Source organism: Salminus brasiliensis, chromosome 9, assembly GCF_030463535.1.
Source record: "Salminus brasiliensis chromosome 9, fSalBra1.hap2, whole genome shotgun sequence".
In the NCBI taxonomy this organism is placed as follows: Eukaryota; Metazoa; Chordata; class Actinopteri; order Characiformes; family Bryconidae; genus Salminus; species Salminus brasiliensis.
In genome coordinates this window covers 39,833,285-39,853,349 of record NC_132886.1, presented here as the reverse complement: position 1 = coordinate 39,853,349, position 20,065 = coordinate 39,833,285, and the positions used below count along the sequence as shown (strand labels likewise).

Genomic DNA, 20,065 nt, shown 5'->3' with positions numbered 1-20,065 from the left:
TACAGGCAGGGCTCAGCGCAAGCTTTGATCACTGGGTGCATGCCACACGCGGGGGGGGGGGGGGGGGGATGTCGGAGAGAGAGCACTGCAGGGATTGTGGAGCCATCTGGCATCTCCTCTCCTGCATTAGAGCAGAGTCACTGCAGTAAGAGTGTCTCAGCAGCTAGAGCAGATAGAGCATCTCTTGGCAACTAAAGTAACTCTTAGTAACTGGAGAAGCAAGAGCAGGAGCATCTCTCAGCAGCAGGAGCATCTCCCAGCAAATGAAGCGTCTCAGCAGATAGAGGAGCGTCTCGCAAGAGCTGGAGCGTCTAGAGCGGCTCTCAGTAGGTAGAGTGTCTCGTAAGTTGGAATGGGTAGCATCTCAGCAGATGGGAATGGTAGAACACCTTGCAAAGAGTGTCTCTGAACGAATGGAGAAGGTAGAGCAGCTCACAAGAGCTGGAGCGTCTCTCAGCAGCTTTCCAGCAACTACAACTGGAAAAGGTAGAAAAGGTCTCTCTGCAACTACAGCGATTCTCAGAAGCTGGAACAGCTAGAGTGGATCTCACCAACGGCAGCATCTCTCAGAAACTAGAGCGCCTCTGAACGGATGGGAAAGAACGACCTCTGAGCTAGAGCAGCTTTCAGCGTCTAAAGAAATGCAGCTCTCAGAAGCTGGAGCTGCTTTCAGAACAGCTCCTGGAAGGCGGTCATTGAGGATCTAGCAGAAGTCTGAGATGTAACTCCCAGAAGAAGAAGCTGATCAGTCAAGATTTTCAAATTTTTAGGGAAACCTGTGACTCCGTGGTGCAGCTAGTGCAGATCCTGGAACGCCCCACTACTAGAGTGCACTCCAGTATAGTAACATCCCCAGCTCAAACACAACGAGTACAACTCAGGCAAGGCATGCAAAAGGAGAGACGTGTAGGCGGACAGCGTGTTTCACAGCTCTGAACAGAGTGTGTGTATCAGTGTGTGTGTATCAGTGTGTGTGTGTGTGTTTCACCATTATCAGGTAGGCCAGCACCTCGACCTCCACAGCAGAAAGAATAAAGAACTGACTTAACAAGACAAAAACACCACCCGCGGATCCCCATGGCAGGGCTTTCTCAAAGTCCGAGAATGTCCGCATCCTTCCCGAACTGTGCAGACCCAAGGAAGGGGGGGGGGGGGGGGGGGGGGGGCGGTCCTGTCTCCGATGGCATGGCTCCTTAGCAACATTTTACCGTAGTGACAGACACTCATTAATACTACATGAACTATTCATGCGGCCTATCAGTGGAGCTGCCCCTCGGGGTCAATCTACATGTGTCACGAAGCGCCAGCTGTTTTCTACACACATGCTCATTAGCATAGCTTCCGCAAAGCAATCTGCCATAGATAAGGTAATAAGACACAACTAGGCCAGCAGATTAGGGCCGGATTTGACCTCTCAAATATCTCAAAAACTCCCTCAAAAACGAACCGGAATAAGTTATACCATACCATATGTCCAAATGTTTGTGGACACCCCTTTTAATGAATGCATTTAGCTACTTTACGCTGCACCCATTGCTGGCAACAGAGAATCTCCATTTGTGTGGGAGAGGACGACTCTCTGGAACCTGCTACAGCGGCGCTACAAAGATTTCGCTAAGTGACGCCATGGAAGAAAATGGCGTCTTCTTTTACAAATCATAATAAACCACTTTTAAAAAAAGATATGGGAGTGTGAAAAACCATAAAGTTGGTAAGGAACCTTTATATTGGCTTCTTCAGGGTGCTCCCATGTCTGCGTTACCCTCTGGCTCTCTTCTTAGTTGTTATGGTTAACAGGCTAAAAAGCCGTTAGCCACGCAGTTCCATCTCTTTACCTTTTTCTGAGATAATGACTGCCCACCTGTCCGGCCTGACACTGATGGAATATGGACCGTTGTTGTCGGCATCTTTGGACCAGTTGCCCACCCACTATGGACTCTAACTATTCATCACTATTCTAATTGCTTTTCTAAAAGTTTTTCTTGGCACCCACCAACGTCCGCAAACATTTGGCTTTTTATGAGCTGTGATAATATGGAAAAAGCCCCTATTTTCTACATCCCTGACACAGCAGGAGGCCAACTCTAACTATTCATCACTATTCTAATTGCTGCTGCTATTATTATTACCGTTACCTTTGATTGATCATAATCAACATTACTTTCATTGCTCTCACCATCACTACTACTACTGACTAGATCAGTGCTTCTTTAACCCTTCAGAAGGTTCTTCACACATAAATTGGGTTCTGTATGGAAACAAAAAATGCTTCATCTACAGCCATCAGCGTCGCTCGAATAATGGAGGTTCCTGCTTGAGAAACCAGCCACGCTAACGTTGTGTCACACAGCTGAGCAGAAAACCTGTGATCAACTTGCAATCGCAGCCAGACAAGAACGCAACTGAGGTGCAAATCCCATCTGCAGCATGTGTGATTAAGCTGTGCGGCACTTGAAGCCGAACGATTGGTGACTAATGTACAGAAGATTTAATTAAATTCCTCTCACTGAACCACATTTCCAAAAAAGCTTCGGAAAGTCATTCTTCCCGTGACTGGGAATGTTTCATAACAGTAATTGCATCATCTGATTTAAGCCTAGATGTTAATACACTGCTGTAAAGATCTGATTGCATTCAGCCACAGTAAAGTTAGATACTGATGTTGGACGATTAGCTCTGGTGCATCAATGTATACCAAAGGTATTGGATTGAACACAGCTCCACTGCTCAACAGCCCCTTGCTGGGGGTTGGTTTCGAACCCATGCTCGAACCAAAACGCACATCATGAACCGGCACAGTCGTGCTTCAGAGAAAACCAAGCAAAGGCGGCCAGAAACGCTCACCCATTACGACTGATGAAGCGGACTACAAAGCTGTTTCCCTCGACGTTATCCAAGTGCTAGACACCGGAGAGTTCTCCTTCTATTAAAGAGCTCCACAGAGTCTCACGGAAATCCCTGCGGAGCTGCTGTCAGAGCTACGGAGGTGAAATCTCCACAGGTGGTCGGTACCGCACCAGAGGAAGCACTCAAGCAATGAAGCTCATGCAGCTCAAGCCGACCCGTGGGCTCTTTTCCTGGAACGAGAACTTGGGTTGATAGGGCTGGGCGATATGGTCAAATATATACATCAGGATATTTGAAGATTTGAAGATTTGACAATACACGAATATCATCGTCATGTCGCCCTGCTCTAACTGTTGATTGTTTACCCTTCATGTCAGGAGCTAAAGCAGCGCTCTTTCCCATCCCCCAGCTTTTCATGAGGAGCATGTAATCCTTTCCCCAGATTTCGTAAAGCCTTTTTTTTGAGGAATACTCTCCAGTACAAATCTATCCGGCGGAAAATACAACATTCTTGGTATCTCTAAAGCGTTCTTATGAATCCTGGGGAGTACAGCACGCTGATAACTGCGCGACAGACTGAGGCGCAATCTGTCATCGTATATGGTCTCCTCTATCGGCTTCCCAGCCTTTTGTGAGAGAAATGATGTCGCAATAGCAGCAATGCCAGCTGAAGGCGACGGAACCGCGGACTTTCTGCCTCGTTTCCCGGATCAGCCGATTACGAGGCCTCTCGGTCGTCCAACGTGAGCCTTATTGATCTGCCGCGAGCTGTGCTAATAGTACGAAGCGCAGTCTAATCATTTCAACTGCTCTGCAATTACAGCACACACAAGCTAAATAACACCGGCTCTGGCACACACTGCTCAGACATTAGATTTATGGTCTACGAGAGAGATGTTAGGAGATTGACAGCTTCAACCAGCGATGGCTCTAACCTATTTGGCGGCCTAGGCAAAGTTTTTCTTGGCAGCCACCAGCGGACAAACACGAGCACACACTCCAGAATTTCCACAGAGTCTCTTCTGCGCCAGTGTCCCTGATAACACACCAAACCCAAACCCCACGTCTCATAAACATGATCAACAAAGTCATGTGTATATATCAGCAATGGGTGCAACATAAAAGTAGCTGAATGCATTCATTAAAAGGGGCGTCCGCAAACATTTGGCTTTTTATGACCTGTGATTATATGGAAAAAGCCTGTAATTTCTACATCCCTGACACAGCAGGAGGCCAACTATCAGTCACTGACACGGACACTTCATGGGCTGGTAATTGAATTCGGTGGTATTGTGATGTCTAAGAAATCCTCTGACTCATTCAGAGGCTTGAGAAGACTCTGGGCACCCTCGCAGGATGATTCAGTGGGTAATTTTAAGAATCCCGTAGGTGCTTTGAGCGCTGGTGGAGCGCAAGATTTAGGGGCCCTCCTTTAAAAAGTCATACTCATAAAAATATGTCCTCAAAAATATAGATCTATGTACTTTCAAGAAATATCCCAGGACCCCCTGGATAAGAGCCATGTTTTTAGGGAGAGGTTCTGGCTTGACATTGACTTGTTGGACATAATGAGAAGAGTGAGAATGCTGTAGTGGTGTGTGTTGGTGGTTCAGGAGGACTCTTCAGGTTCCTCTGCCAACCTAAAGCAGTCGTTCTATGCCGGAGATGAGGAACCTAAACATCTTAAGACAGGCCTGAGCTAACCATTGCACTACCATAGCACTGCCACAGCTTGTTGGGCCAGTTGCATACAGTCATGTGTATCTAGACAGTGCCCCAAAACCATATGTCCGAATATTTGTGGACACCCCTTCTAAAGAATCCATTCAGCTACTTAAGCCGCACCCATTGCTAATACATACGCACATAGCTCGTCTAGTCCCTGTAGAGAAGTACTGCCAATACAACAGGCGTGGGCTAGAGGGGTATAAAGCCCCCCAGCATTGAGCTGTGTAGTCTGGAATGATGGATGGAGGTGCTCCATCCAGTACTTTTGGATGGAAGGTGTTGGGGAGTTGGTTTGGGATGAGGCGGAGTGGTGATCATCATCATCATCATCATCATCTTCTCCAACATCCTGACCTCACCCATGACTGCAATCAAATCCTCACAGCCATGTTCTTCCAAAATCTAGCAGAAAGCTTTTTACCCTGGACAGTAGAGACAGTCACTCCAACAGAAGCAGGATCAGCTCCTTTTAATACCCTTGATTTCCGAAGCAACAACCAATAAGCAGATGTCCCAATACTTTTGTCCACCTAGTGTATCTCCCGTAGTGATCCTCCTGTCCGGTCCATTTGAGAGCTCTCCCAGCTTCAACTCGCCTCCTTTACCTCAGGAAGGGTTCGTCAATGAGCCGGGCTGTGCAGCAGGCTACTAGGAAGAGGCCACAGACGTGCAGCACTTGTCTGAGCCCTGCCTCGACATCGGTGTTAAGCGCCCTCTCCCCGAGCATTCGCTAATCTTCCCTAAGAGTCACTCTCTCTAATCGCAGATAATGGCTGGATTTGAATCGCGGAGTCCCTAATAGCCACACTGGGAGCTGGTTCAAGCTGCTAGACAAAACAGGAAGGCCCGGCGAAAGAGAGGGAGCGGACGCGCCTCATACTGCTAATCTGTGGCACAGATAGCGCGGCTCGCTTAGCTTAAGACGCTAACCCCGCGAAAGTTCAAGGATTAAGTCATTCGAGGTTGGGGGCTGCGAATCGAGCAGCAAGGGTCGGACAATGTGGGCAAATGTGTCGGGAACAGGAGGAATTAGGTTAAAGGATGTTCTGAAGTGGAAACGTAGCGCCTGGGATGATTTTCTGATCCAGAGCGCAACGCTAGCAGCTTCAGCTCGCGCGTGTTCCTTAACACAACATGAGTTGTAGGTTCACCGGAGCGGTAAACAGACGAATTCTGGGAACGTGGCGATGAGAATGCGGAATGAAGGTGCATGATGTTCGTGTGCAGAGTGCACGCCAGCAGATGTTCCCGCAGAGCAGCGCTAGCGCCGTACCCTCTTGCTCAAAGTGGCCCAGTTACATGGCGCAGGAATCCCCTCTGTGGAGGATAAGTAATGGGGCAGGATGTTAAAGTGGAGAGATGAAGATAGCTCATGAATTCTTCAGCGTCGTTTGGGACTCGCTTCTCACCGTGTAGCATCAGCAGAAGTCACGGCCATTCTTCAGAAATGCAAAGTTTCCGAAACTCCTGTGGAGAAAGCAGGTCTCTCGCTTTTTGATGCTCTCGCTCCAGTTACTTCTCGCTCTGCTTGTTTTCTTCCTCAGATTTTTTTTTTCCCCTCTTCTAATCCGTCTCATCTGATATCGCTGTTTTTCCCTTTTTTCGTTTCCCGGGGCTGCACAATTCATCACGTAGTAATCCGAACCGCAGAAATTTGACGATTGTATTGCATGCGAGCATGCCTGCTGCATCCTAATCAAGCATGTCTAATAATAAACAGCAGAACTCGGTGGGAAGATCACAAGGTTGTCATCGATTTGCATCGATCGTAGTTAATTCGTTATTTGTTCGCCCAATAACCCACACTCCTTCCTTTACACTGAAGGCACTTAGCAAACACTCTTCTCCAGAGACACGTACCGGAGTGCTTCACTGTTTACTCAGAAAATACTCTTAGCTAGTCTGTAAATGCTAGTTTCCAACAGATCCCCCTCAGCTTAGACGCTACTAAACACAGAAGTCATTACGAAGACCACAATACTCAACACTACACTACTCTACGCCCAAGTAGTCTTAGACGAGATGGGCCTACACTCTTCGGTCTTTTCCGTCACCCAGGGGAAGCTCGTTCCACCACTTCTGTACCAGGACAGAAAAAAGTCTGGACGCTTGTCTTCCGTGGATCTTATAGGATGGCGGGTCGAGCCGAGCCGTACTCGAAGCTTGAAGGGCTTCTTGATGCAGACGGTGCAGACCATCGCCTCGCCATCAACTGCGGAGGGGCTGGTCCATTCTCATGGCTTTGTGAGTCAGCGTCAGGGGGCCTGCAGGGTTTGAATCTGAAGGGGGCAGCAGTCTGCAAGGACCTGATGGTACGCATAGTCCCCCCCCCCAGCCCTAGCAAAGCTTTAGAGAATGTGAAAATGGACTGGCATAGAAGCGCCATGACGTCCCATCAGGCAAAAGTTCGGATTGTCGCACTATTGCGTTTCGGATACGTATCGCCCCACATTGAGGAAGCGTCCCAAATCGGAACTGAAAGGGGGGTTTCGCCAGCTGTGTCCACACTGCTGTCTACTGTCTGTGTGGCAGGGCCTCCTTTAGGGCTGCATTCGCCTAGCTCCATTGTCTGGGTGGGATTCTCTCTCTCCAGCCCCACTAGAAAAGGCTTCATCCGGCAGGCTGACAGTGAAGCCCTCTTGAGGAAAGAGGGTTGAGGAGAGAGGGCCGTGGGGCAGGAGGCAGGAGGGGGGTGAGGAGATCAGCCTGGCATGCTAAACCATACGCCATGAGACCGAGCGGTTTTGGGACACGTTAATAATAAGTAAGACGTAGGTTCCTCTGCGGGTGGTGGTGGTGCTGGTGCTGCAGGTGTACGCTACGAAACGAGGCACATTAACTCCGGCCTCTCGCAAATTTGTGATTTCGTTCCATCTGCAGTAAATTATGCAGGCTCGCGCGAGCTGAACTGCAACGGAAACGAAGCAATTAACATCAACAAGGTCAGAAAGATGAGAAGCGCATCTTCCAGACGCTTCATTATCTGAACCTCCTCCAGATCGTTTGGCCTGTGAAGTCAGTTTCAAATGCCAAATGTGGCTGTGATAGCGCCTAATGACTTCCACGGCTAAATCCAAACACATTGACTACCGCAGAATTGGATATATCTGTCCAGACAGAGAGGAACTCGCTATTGTGACCCGCTATTCAGTCGAAGGGGCGAGTAGTCAAGCTCCAGAAAACAGGGCTGTCCCAAGCAGCCAGCTCTTTTACATTTTACTCAGTACATTTTGAGAGGCATTACGATTCGGCTTACTGGCCGTTAGCTTTTACGTACAAAATTGCACAAAATGAGCTGCTTAGAATGCTCATCATTAGCGCACCGACAAACAGGCTAGCTATTTAATGCGTACTTTAAGAGAATGAAGTTGTTGAGAAATAAAAGTTTACGGTCAGTTTAATTTGCCCTGGTTCTTCATCCACGGAATGAAGCTGTGGAGCAGTACAGCACTTCAGGAACCTTGAGGAACTTCAGGAACTTCGGAACTGTGGAGGAATTTTTTAAGGTGTTTTGAGGAACCTTCAAGGAACCTTTTTTTCTTCTACAAGCCGTTTCTTCAGAAGTTCCTCCACAGTTTCAAATGAAAGAACCTCCAAACGTTCCTCAAGGATCTTCTACTTTTACCAGTGTAGTTACTTACAGTATGGATACAGGCAGATCACGTTCTCACCACAAACAAAATGCTCCAGAGCTCATTTGGGACCAGGCCGAGACCACCTCTTCTCATTGGGCTGCATCAGAGTGCGACAACTGTGCTCAAGTCTCAAACTGAAGAACGTCCAGATGTTGTTAATGTTGCTTTTTTAAAGTTTAAAGAAAAGATCAGAACCTAAACTCTCAGCCTGGTTAAGAACCCTGAGGTTCCATCATGATAAAATCACCTCATTATTAGAACCACAGTTCTGCAGATGACCATCGCGTCCTTATTTAAATTGTCGTCCAAGCTTAGATCCCTCGTCAGAGTTCAATCAATAGTCCACATGTGGAAAGCTGAAGCATGCTGAGCTGGTCCCCTTCGATTTTCCCCAAGGCTCCGTTTGATGGTAGGCTCATTACGGCAATGAAGGCCGGCCCACTGAGTGAAGGCAGCCACAGAAGTGGACTCAGGACGGAGACACGCTCTGAAATGTCTGCTCGGCTGCCGAAGCTGGTTGTTTTCTGATGCGGCCTAAAAAAAAAAAAAAAAAAAAAAAAAACACACAACACCAACAAAACAGCTCTCCCCTGCTGCCATTGTCCCACTTACGCAATCTCCCAAATAACTGACATCAGCTTTGATGGCTGAATAAATAAGCTGAGCTTTCAGCAAGCCGGCACTCCTTTGAACCAGACACATACGCTGCCACATGCCTCCTCTTCTGAGGGCTTGGGGGGAGGGGGAGGTGCTTCGTGAACATGGCTGTATATATATACCGTTCCTTTGAAACGGGAAGCGAGCAGAACGAGGCCTGAAGGGGCGCTAATCAGAAGAATCTCTCGCCGTTAATGAGATCACAGCATCAGAAAACAGGGCAAAACCAGACTAATTGTGATTCCTGCAACAGCGCGAGTGATCATTTCCCCACACTGATAACAATTACGTAAAGGTTCCTGCGTTCTTCTTCTTCTTCAACCTCATCGCCTCCCTGCGCTCCCTGGATGAGTCAGTGCACCGAACAAAGCAACGAAATTGCTCATCTCCACGCGAAAGGATTAGAAAGCGAGAGAGTTACTAAAGGAATCGCTCAATCACGTTGGGATGATGCAACGCGAAGGCTCTGGATTATGTGCAGGACCCTCGCGCATCCGTTGGGAGTGCCATTGTTGGGGGAATAAAGGGGCTGGTGGGGGGATGGGACAAGGAAACATCAGGGGGAATACATTACAAGGAAAGGTCAGCTGTTTGTGCATCAGCGACGACACTGAACTGGATACAGATCAGTGGAATACGCACAGGACAATATTTGGACAAAAGTATTGGGACATCTGCTCATTCACTGGGTCTTCGGAAATCAAGGATATATATTTAAAAAAAATAATAAATAAATAAATTAAAAGTTGATCCTGCTTTTTGTGGAGTAACATTTGTCTCTACTGCCCAGGGAAGAAGGCTGTCTACTAGATTTTGGAGGAGCATTGTATAAGGATTTGATTGCATTCAGCAACAATAACAACGAGTTAGTGAGTTCAGGATATGGGATGATCACCACTTCATCCCCAACTCATCCCTAAAGTGGATGGAGCCCCACCATCATTACAGAAAACACAGTTCTTCCACTGCTCCACAGCTCAATGCTAGGGGGCTTTATACCCCTCTACTAGTCCACGCCTGACATTAGGCAGCATGGTGCCAATAGGTTCATGTTTATCTGCTCCAGAGAGTCCTATTCTAGTGGCAGTTCTTCTGAACAGGGATGTAGATGCATGTGTGTGCATTTGCACATCTGTGCACAACCCTTCCAGGGTTATACGTGTATGTATGTATATATATATATATATATATATATATACACACACACACACACTTAAATCACACAAGCCGCACTCACTGCCATTTGGCCAACATAAGCCGCTAGTCTCTTGCTCATCAAGTGAATCAGCGGCTTAATAAAAAACACAGCGTCTGACCTCTGAGCTGGGTTTTAGAATACGCTGGACATACCTTGTGCTCCGAATCTCGCAGTCTTGCATTTTGAAGGAATGGGCTTTGGATATCGCATGCTGGCAGCACCAGGTGTGAACAGTTGTGTTTTGGTTCTCCCTGATTTGGGCCACCAGTGGCGGTGCAGCATACAGCTTAAGAAGTCCTCAGGCAAAGCGGTTTGGACGTCTTCCCTGCCATAATCGTCCGAGGCCTCTTTTATGCCCTTTTATTGCGGGAAACTGAACAAGGGGTCACAACAACGAGCTTACCAGGCCTGTGATGGTGACACATGAATTATGCAAGAAAACAAACACTCCCCGTGACCCGCTTTCAGCCAGCAGCCTCGGGAGTCCTTCTGTTGCGATGATGGGGTGGTCAAGCGGTGTTTGGCCTGGACCTTTAGCTGGTGAGCGTGGTCCACCGGTGCGGAGCGCATGACCACAGAAACATAACATAGTAAAAACAAAACGAACAAGGCATAGGATAGGGAGGTGGGATGGTTCTGCGGGGAGGATTGCTGTTCTTTTGTTTGGCTTGTTTTTGTGCCAAATAAATGTAGGCCACATGCTCAGAGAGAGAAAGAGAGAGAGAGAGAGACAGAAGAGAGCAAGAAGACGAGAGATACTGGTACATCTGAAGCCAGCTGGGACCCTTTTTTGCACCTGTCTCAAGTCTTAATTAGAATGCATTATCGTTTCGTAATCAGGCGCTTCGCCTCAAGAGCGGTAGTCAAGTAGCCTAGTGACTCACAAAAAGGACCAGGGTTTAATTCTCTGGCCAGGAAAGCACGCCACTCTACCCCAATAAGAGTCCTTGGGTAAGACACCCAACTCTACTTCTCCTGCCTGCGTAGTTGGATCCTTCAAGTGGAAGATCTCTGGATAAGACCATCAGACAAGTACCATAAACATAAAGCTCAACCCAACCACCCCGTCACGCCCAGTAAATATTTGATTTAAAACTTCTACGCTATTAATGTAAAGAAAATGACACTGGGCAGTTCATCAAAAACGACATTCAGAACCTCAGCGTAATCTTGCCCCTGTCAATACTTCCCTCACTGTGCGTGTTCATGTACTGTCCCCGTAAAAACATCCTGCCTCATGTGATGCCATCCCGTCCAACGCGGAGGAGAACTCGAACACATTCAAACCCACAACCTCCAGACCACAGAGGCAGAACTTGGTGCCCTCAAACACCTAATTTTGAGCAGTCTGGTGCATTTTCACCACAAATAATTAGCTCCCAGAACCCGAAAAGTTCATTCCCAGCTGGGAACCACCTTCGTTAACCTTCGAAAGGTTCTTCACACACTCATCTCTCCATAAAATGCTTCTTTATAGCAGCACAAATCGATCATAGCTCTTTTCAAACCAACGTGGAATGAGTTCCGCTCAAGTTCAGTGTTTGTTACATTTAGCTCCCCCTAGCACTAGCAATGCTCCCGACACTAGGAGGGCAAGGACATCTCCTCCAGTACATGTAAATGCCAGTAAATGCTAAATGCTAAAGCTGTTATTTTAAGCTCACTATGTTTTATTTGGGATAGGGAACACGGGCATTTCCAAAATGACATGTAAAAAGTGTAATATCTGGGTTCATGGGCATTATCGAGTAGCTAGGTTAGATATGCTGGCTATCGGTATCGGTACTCAGTATGAGCAGATACCTGAGGACCAGGTATTGGAGGGAAAACCAGTAACAGAACGTCTAATACGGTCGTGTAGATCCAGAACTCGCCACACTCTCAACTCCGTACACGGCAGTCCCGCTATACTCCACACATCGTGCGTTCGACCCAGCCACTCAAACAATGAAATCTGAAATGTCAAAAGTAAAAAAAAAAAAATTATAAAAAAAAAATAGTAAAGATAAACGCTTGGCATTAATTTGCTCCATAATAGCGGAGTTAAACGAGAGCTGAGTGAATGTCACCTTAATGACAATGACATTTCCCAACAATGCTTCAACACAATAAAACTCCATTTATTAAGCGAAGACTTTTACCACGGGCTTCCAAACCGGCAGAACTGAAAACAAAGCTTATTACCGAGCACAAGATAAGCGCTGAGCTCCATCCTAATTGAAACGGTCTTGACTCAATCCCGTCTTGAGCTCCACAAACTTGGAAGGACATGGAACGACTGGCAAATCACCACAAACCTCGGTGTATCTTGTACTTCTCTTGTCATCTGCTAGCTGGAAGGCACTGACCGACTTCTAATAACTGGGGTTTTCCTTCCACCCCATGCTCGTGGGGAGCCCCAGTCAGGCTACACACTCCTGTGGTGTTCCATTTTCACTGAGCACCAGCAACCAGCCTTGTAAAACAGCTTGACTCAACTCAACCACCCCGTCACGCAAAAACAGCAAGGCGAAACTATTAGTCTTTTTCTTTTTTTTAATGTCCACACTATTAACGCAAAGAAAATGATGGGCCTGACTGCTAGGCCTGGATCTTAACCACATGAAGAACTGTGGCCATTTTAGGAAGTCAATTTACCACCCCGTCACATTCCACCCCTGTTTTGTTCCATTTCCACACCTGAGCCAGTAATCAGCATCATGAAAGCCTTGATTTCGCCCGGCCTCAGATGTGTTTGGAGCTGGCCGTGGGCTGGCTGGAGGTCCCAACGGACTGCAATGGAAACCCTGGTCTAATATCCACATATCAGGAAAGCACACAGACTGCTACCCTATTGAAAAACTGTCCAGCCCCTAGCAGCTCTGGAGCACTTGGAGAACTTGGATTTCCGGCCAACCTCGATCAAAGTGGACTTTTCTGGGCTTTTAAAGCGTAACTTGTAATGGATGAGGAAAAATAACAGACTGGACCAGAAGGCAGGTGGACTCTTGGAGAAGACCTACGCTGGCGTGTCACTCCTCATCAACAATCATCTGACAATAATTACTTCTGACACTCTTCATCATCAGCCATTACATCCAGCAGCATTCCTCATCTGGCGTTAACGGACATCGCTCTCCACCGCTAACTTCTTCATTAGCTGTTAACGAACAACCCGCCAAGCACTCACGACTTCTACATCAGCCGTAGACCTGCGAGAGACTCTTCATCAGCTGCTAATTACATCAGCTTCTTCATCACATGCTAATGTAAAATGGGAATTCCATTGATTCCACAAAATAATTAACCATCAAAAAAAACAAATAAATAAATAAATAAATAATAATAACAACGTTTCTGTCAGTCAAAGTGGGGGTTTGGTGGGTTTGGCGTAAAATCCTCTGTTCTAGATAAACTCACTGAGTCAGAACTGTTCACAGAGGTGCTGAATTGAACCTTTAAAAGCTCCCTCACAGGGATTCTTAAGAACACACTGCCTGAAGTGCAAGATGCTGTTCCACCATAGTTTCGAGAAAACTTCTGGCGTAAAAGGATCTTCAAAATCCGTTCTTGGTGGAGGGATACATAAGGAATGTTATGCGTTAAAAAAATAGTCCCTAAAGAAAACACATTTTCTTCTTTAAAGATCATCAGTATGACACGTGGTGGCGGTAGGTTCACTGGTGGACATGGATAGTAAATAAAATGGCTAGATTTGTGCTGTAGTCATGGCGACCAAGGTCTGGATCCATTCACCACCATTGTGAAACCATCAGAGTCAGTAGGTTTCTAAGCAACGAACTGCAAATTCACACCAAACCTCTTACTCATCTCCAACACTGACTGATACAGGACGATCTGTAGTGGTTGAAGTTATTTTCGCTGCAGATCCAGAGTCATTTAAGGTGGAAAATTCCTGCCTTGCAGGGATGCGCTGTATGTTGTGGGAAGACTGATCGGCGGAGGGATGTGAAGGGATCAGTAGAAATAAAGCTGAGCGTTCAGATTCTGACAGGTGGGTTCATAAAGGATGGTTAAAAAACACAATAATTAAATTAGCTTATGATAGTCTTCCTCGTCCGCTAATAACGTACAACACTCTTCCTTACCAGCAATGACCGTATGGTAGTCTTCCTCATCAGCTTTTACAACACCCTTCCTCACCAGTTCCTGCCTTACCAGTTTTTCCTATCTACTGATTAGTTACAACACTCTTCCTCGCCAGCAATGACTGTATGATAGTCTTCCTCATCAGCTTTTGAATTACAATACCCTTCCTAACCAGTTATTAGCTTATGATAGTCTTCCTCATCCGCTAATAACGTACAGCACTCTTCCTCACCACCACTCCTCCTGACCTTATGATAAACTTGCTCAACAACAATTACTTTAGCATGGTCTTCCTCACCAGTTCCGGCCTTACAATTCTCCCTTATCCGCTAATAACTTACAACACTCTTCCTCACTAGTAACCCTATGATAGTCTTCCTCATCCACTGATAACTGACAACACTCTTCTTCACCACCACTCCTCCTGACCTTATGATAACCTCGCTCATCAACAATTACCCCATGATAGTCTTCCTCACCAGTTCCTGCCTTATCCATTAATTACTCACAACACTCTTCCTCACTAGTAACCTTATGATAGTCTTCCTCATCCACTAACAACTTACATCACTCTTCTTCACCAGCCATGACCTTATGATAATCTCGCTCATCAACAATTACCCCATGATAGTCTTCCTCACCAGTTCCTGCCTTACCCGCCAACTACTTACAACACTCTTCCTCACCAGCTATTCCCTTATCATCTTCCTCATTCGCTAATAATGGAGAACTAGCTCATAACAACCCTCATCTTCATCAATCATAACCATACCATGGTCCTCCTCACCAGCTGCTCTGCTATTACCTACGTCAGCCTTCCTCATCAGCTACTGATTTACAGTGGTCTTCCTCATTCCTCATCAGCAGCAAATTACTCAGAACTCTTCATCAGCAGTTACTCACAGCAGTCCTCCTCGTCGCTGTTGTCGGAGCAGTCATCATCATCGTCGCACCTCCATATGCTCATGATGCATCTCTGGTTCTTGCACTGGAACTGGCCGTCCTCGCACTCCGCTTCAGCCCCTGTGTTTCAAAGCGTTACAGAGCAATAATGAGCCATTAGGACCCAGACTGAGCTCCATGAAGCCTGGATGAACGCCTGTGGCATGACCAGCTATTCCTCCACTATTCATTCAGCCTCCGTGAAGCGTTTAACAAGCAGACAGACAGACAGAGCATCTAGTGAACGAGACAGGGTCCATTTCAATAAACAGATGTGCCTTAAGCCCAGTTATGGGTCTGGTGGAGGAGGAAGAGGAAAAGAGGAGCAGGAGGAGGAAGAGGAGGAAGAAGAGGAGGAGGAGGATGAAGACGAGGATGCTCCAGGAACAATAACTGTCAGTTTATTTTCCATAATTCAGCCTGTTATGGAGTATTTGTGGCACATCTCGCCACATGCATTGATGCATTTAAGCCATGGTGGACGGCAGCACCTCTCACAAGCACATGGGCTGCAAGAAAGTAGTGCACATAGTGCAAATAAGCCAAACCACGCATCGCCAGCACGCATTTCTCAGCGTCCTGCGTAGCAAATGTATTAAATTTCACTAGTTTACGTCCTCAGTTTCTGTTCCTACCTTCTCCTGAGTGCAGCTCCGTCGCGAGCAAGTGGAAAAACAGTAATTTGCCCATTACAGTCCACATCTCGGAGCCGCGGTGCTGCTGCTGCTCATCCACAAACAAAGCAGGTCCGGATAACGCCGCTCTCAGTCGACGCGGACGGAGCTGCTTCACCGAGCGGCCAATCAGCGAGCGCGGGAGGGGGCTATGCAAATACGCGGGCGGGGTTTATGCAAAACGGAGGGTGGAATGTTGCCCTAGCGACGCGAGCAGCGGCGTCCCTGGCCTTTTGAATTAAGACCGATAACGGTCTCACGTGAAATGCAGAGTGTGAGGGCGGGGCTTACGCGAATTACAGCCAATCAAACAAGGCGGGAGGGAGTCAGATATTTGAATATTTAAACGACTGAACGGGGAGAGATCGCGGATTCTGAGCCATAGCATGCGTCGACGTTGGAGGGGGCGGGTTTATGCTAAAATGAAGGGCGGGGCTTTATTGCTAATCACGTATAGAATTTACAGCTGAAGCAGAGGAAGGTGATATAGGAGCAGCTACCAGAGCTCACAAAATAAAAGGGTGTTTTTATAAAAAAAAAAAAAATTATTATTTTAAATTAATGGATTCATTAATTAAATAAGGGCATTGACTGGCCCCAAAAAAAAGGAAATGGGCTGCTGGGCTTTTATTTGAGTTCACACTTAAGGTGACTTTCACAAGGGCGACAATTACAGCTCAGTAAAACAATGGGAGGCACAGCAGGCCCTCCGACAACGCAAGAGATTCCGTCAGTCAAAACTGGGCCACGGATAATCAGTCATTTTAATAATGGTAAGCTGGAGCTGAACCCTTCCCCCAACCTTTCCCTCGTTCCTCTGTGAAAAAGGACAATTTACAGCCGCAGAGGGACTCGAGCCTGCTCCCACTTCGTGCAGAAAGGTCCCAGCGTGTCTAATAGTCTACCTTCAGCTTCTGCATTAATAAAAGCTGTGGGGAACGGAAGGGACGGGACGGGAAGGCGTGCGGGGGGTGTGGATGGATGGGGTGACTTGTCAAAACCAAACAGAGGACGGTCAACTGGTGGTCAGGTGTGAACAGGGCTCCCCCTACAGTTGGGGCGTGGAATTCACTTTAACACCCCTGCAGTAAAGGCACCTCTGGACCAGAGAGGGTTAAAGGGGGCCTTGCTAAAGGGCCCAACAGTGGCAGCTCTTAACGGATGCGGGGTTTTGAACCCACAACCCTGTGATCGATAACCCAGCGCTTTAAGCACTGATCGACGAGAGTAATTAAATAAACAAACGGGGGAGATTAAAATAATAATAATAATAATAATAATATAATTTAATTCATTAAACAGCTCCACTCATTTTCGTCAGTGTTTAAAATAATGCACAAGGGTTTGTGGGATAGTGGGTGGTGCGAACATGCGGAAAAAGTTGAGCTGGCTTCAACGTTATGCAAATTACATACGCTGACCAATCAGGCAAAAGCAACAGTACGCTGTCCACGCATAACCAGCACGTGCCTAGAGAGCGGACGGAGAACTACCATGAACACGTACCGTAATTTTTCAGACTGGGGCTTGTTTTCTCCACCCTGTTGTACTTTACATTGGGAATTAGGGCAGGGGGCCCCCTAGTGGAGCACCAGGGAATAGCAGGTGGGCCTTGAGGGAAGAGCAAGGTTGACAATAGTGTAAATATTTGCACTGCAATTCTTGGGCGAGAGGTTCTTGGACAAGTGGGAATGTGTAGCTTCTGAGAATTTGATGACCAAATAAACATTCTTCACAACTAGGTCTATAAGTGTGTTTCTAGAAGCTCCTGAATATAAGTACGACATTAGCAGCCTTAAGTATAAGATCCTTGAGGAATTTTTGGAGGTTCTTCAGTTTGAAATCGTGGAGGAACTTTAAGAAGAGGTTCCTCAAAGCACCTTAAGAGATTCCTCCACAGTTTCTAAACGTTCCTCAAGGATCTTTATAGATTTAACAGAAACTAGAATCCTAGAAGCTGAAAAAACTGACAGAAGAAACGTCCCGTAATGCTGCCCCCTCCTACACACTGGAGACGCCAGCTAATAAAAGGCCTTAGCAGATTGCCTAATAAGTCATGGCGCTCCTCTTGTCTTCACTCAGATACAATAAAGCTCATCTGAGGCAAAGGCGAGCCACTGCTCCCACCGCACACAGGACACCGTTTCTGCAAATGGGTCGAATTCATCATTTTCACGTCATTTAAAGGAACATTAAGGCATGTGGGCGACTCTATTCTGAACGGTGTCCCGTTTCTTCCGCGCCCATGTGATCGGGCTGCATGCGCAGGCCTGTGACTGTGCCTGTGTTAAATGATCCCTGAAAGTTGTCCGGGTTGGGAAAGAAAAGGAAAGGAAAGCGATTATCCCCACGGCAAGGAAATCAGAAATCTGCTTCGGGGGGGGGGGCAGAAAAGGACAGAAAAGAGGACAAAGAGACAAAAGGTCAGCCGGGTCTCTGCGGCTTAGACTCAGAACTCTGAAAAGCCACTGGCCAGCTATCCGACGCATCCACGAGATTGAGGTCCAGGATGTCACACACATGGATTTGTTCATCTGTCAAAGCTGCGGCGTTGTTTACCTCCACTCCCGAACGAAAGAATGCCACGGCCTGATTCGCTCTCATCACGGGAACTGGGTCGGCTTTTCACCTCACGTCTGAGAGCCCCACGGCCCACCTCAAAACAAAGCCCAGATCTGTGGGAGGTGTTCTCGATCCTCGAGGAAATTTTGGAGGTTCTTCAACTATGAAGCTGTGGGGGAACCTTCGGGGACAAAAAGGTTCCTGAAGACTGAAGAACCTAGAAAGCTTTCTGTTCTGGCCTGGTTTTTTATTAGAACTGAAAAACTGCACATTTGCTAGAACCCAGCGCTTCTGTTCCCCAAATTTACACTTATTCACTCTTTAATGGCCCAAACTCGTCCAGAAACTAAGTGTAGCACCACTTACCTGCTACTCCAGTCCAGGACGCTGCGGACAGGGGTAACACCGCGTAACCCTTCACGCACCTGTGCAATCCCACAATACTCCTCTTCCACCTCAGTCCACATCGCTGACGAATCTGTATCTCTCAACTCGCCCACACTCGTCCCGCGTCCTTCTGAGGAGCCTTAAAGAGCAAAAATGACACTTTCTGACTGCAGGGGGAGCCCAGGAGCGAGAAAAGCCAGTTTTCCATATCGTTGCTTTAATTCACATTAAAGTTAAATAACTGCATTAGAAAACGGCCAAAAGTCAAATAATTAAATTAATTAAATTAGTCCTCATCACGGCCATAGAGCAACACCAGCTACTCCAACTGCCCACCAATTTGGGGGCATTTTGCTGAGGCTAAAAACAGTTAGCTAGCTAGCTAGCATGTAGCTAGCGCCCTTCATATTCTCATAGAGCGCTTTAGCTAATGACCTCACAGCTAATTTTAATAAGATAAAATTCTGTTAAACCTGTAAAAACAAGTAAAAAAAAAAAAGTATAAGACAATAAATAAATAAAAATGTAGTTTTAGGAGAGTAAACATTTCACATATGAGGAATGGTAGCTAGCTAGCTTAGCTTAGCATCCGCCACTGTTTACTTCTCACTGTATCCAAGCACGAGCCTCCATATTCACTCAGAAACGCGTCTTTACGAGGGTTTAGCACAAACTGCTGAGGGCTTCCTAATGTGGACCTGATTTCCTACGGAAATCCCCCGGAGTGGATTAGCCGCTTCCCGGCGCTGCGTCGCTACAGTGTGTGTTAGCTGCCTAATTAGGCGCCGTCCGGACTGGGCCGGAGCGAAAGTGCCGATAACGACCTTCAGTCGGACGTTTAAACGTTACTAGCCGAACCAGCGCGACCGCAGTCCGGGTCTGGCTGAGCTCTGTACCGGCCATGAATTCAAAAACCCCGTTACGAAAAACGGCGCGATCCCCGAAGTGCTCGCGGTGCCGTAACCACGGCTTCACCGTGGAGCTGAAAGGCCATGCCGGGAAATGCCCCTTCCTGGCCTGCACGTGCTGGAAGTGTTCGCTCATCACGGAGCGGACGAAGATCATGGCGAGGCAGCGGCGGATCCGGCGGACGATCAGCACCGAGAGCGCGGTACCGACAGCCGCGGTACCGACCGGCTCGGAGGGCAACACGTACACCGAGCTCGCGAGGCGGCCAACGGACCCTGGCGACATCGCGAGACACGGCGCAGTCCACGATAGAGGAGGCCTGGCTCGCGCGGGAGTTAACGGTAACGTACATTTGTCGTTGTTACGAAAAAAAAAACTACGGTTAAAATGTAGCACTAACGTTAAAAATCACTATTAAAACTTTTATCGTAAATAAA

At 47.3% G+C, this 20,065-nt stretch overlaps 1 protein-coding gene across 3 annotated transcripts in view; it reads right to left on the bottom strand.

The window, feature by feature from the left end:
• Positions 1 to 15,835, bottom strand: part of LOC140562622 (low-density lipoprotein receptor-related protein 8-like) — a 79,952-nt gene extending 64,117 nt beyond the window's left edge. For all 3 annotated transcript variants that reach the window (XM_072688410.1, XM_072688408.1, XM_072688409.1), the window contains exons 1-2: positions 15,732 to 15,835; positions 15,058 to 15,177 (exon numbers count right to left, since the gene is read on the bottom strand). In XM_072688410.1, coding sequence (XP_072544511.1) covers positions 15,058 to 15,177; positions 15,732 to 15,798 — 187 coding nt within the window. In that variant the 5' untranslated portion in view covers positions 15,799 to 15,835. The remainder of the gene's footprint in view (positions 1 to 15,057; positions 15,178 to 15,731) is intronic.
• Positions 15,836 to 20,065: the final 4,230 nt, after the last annotated feature.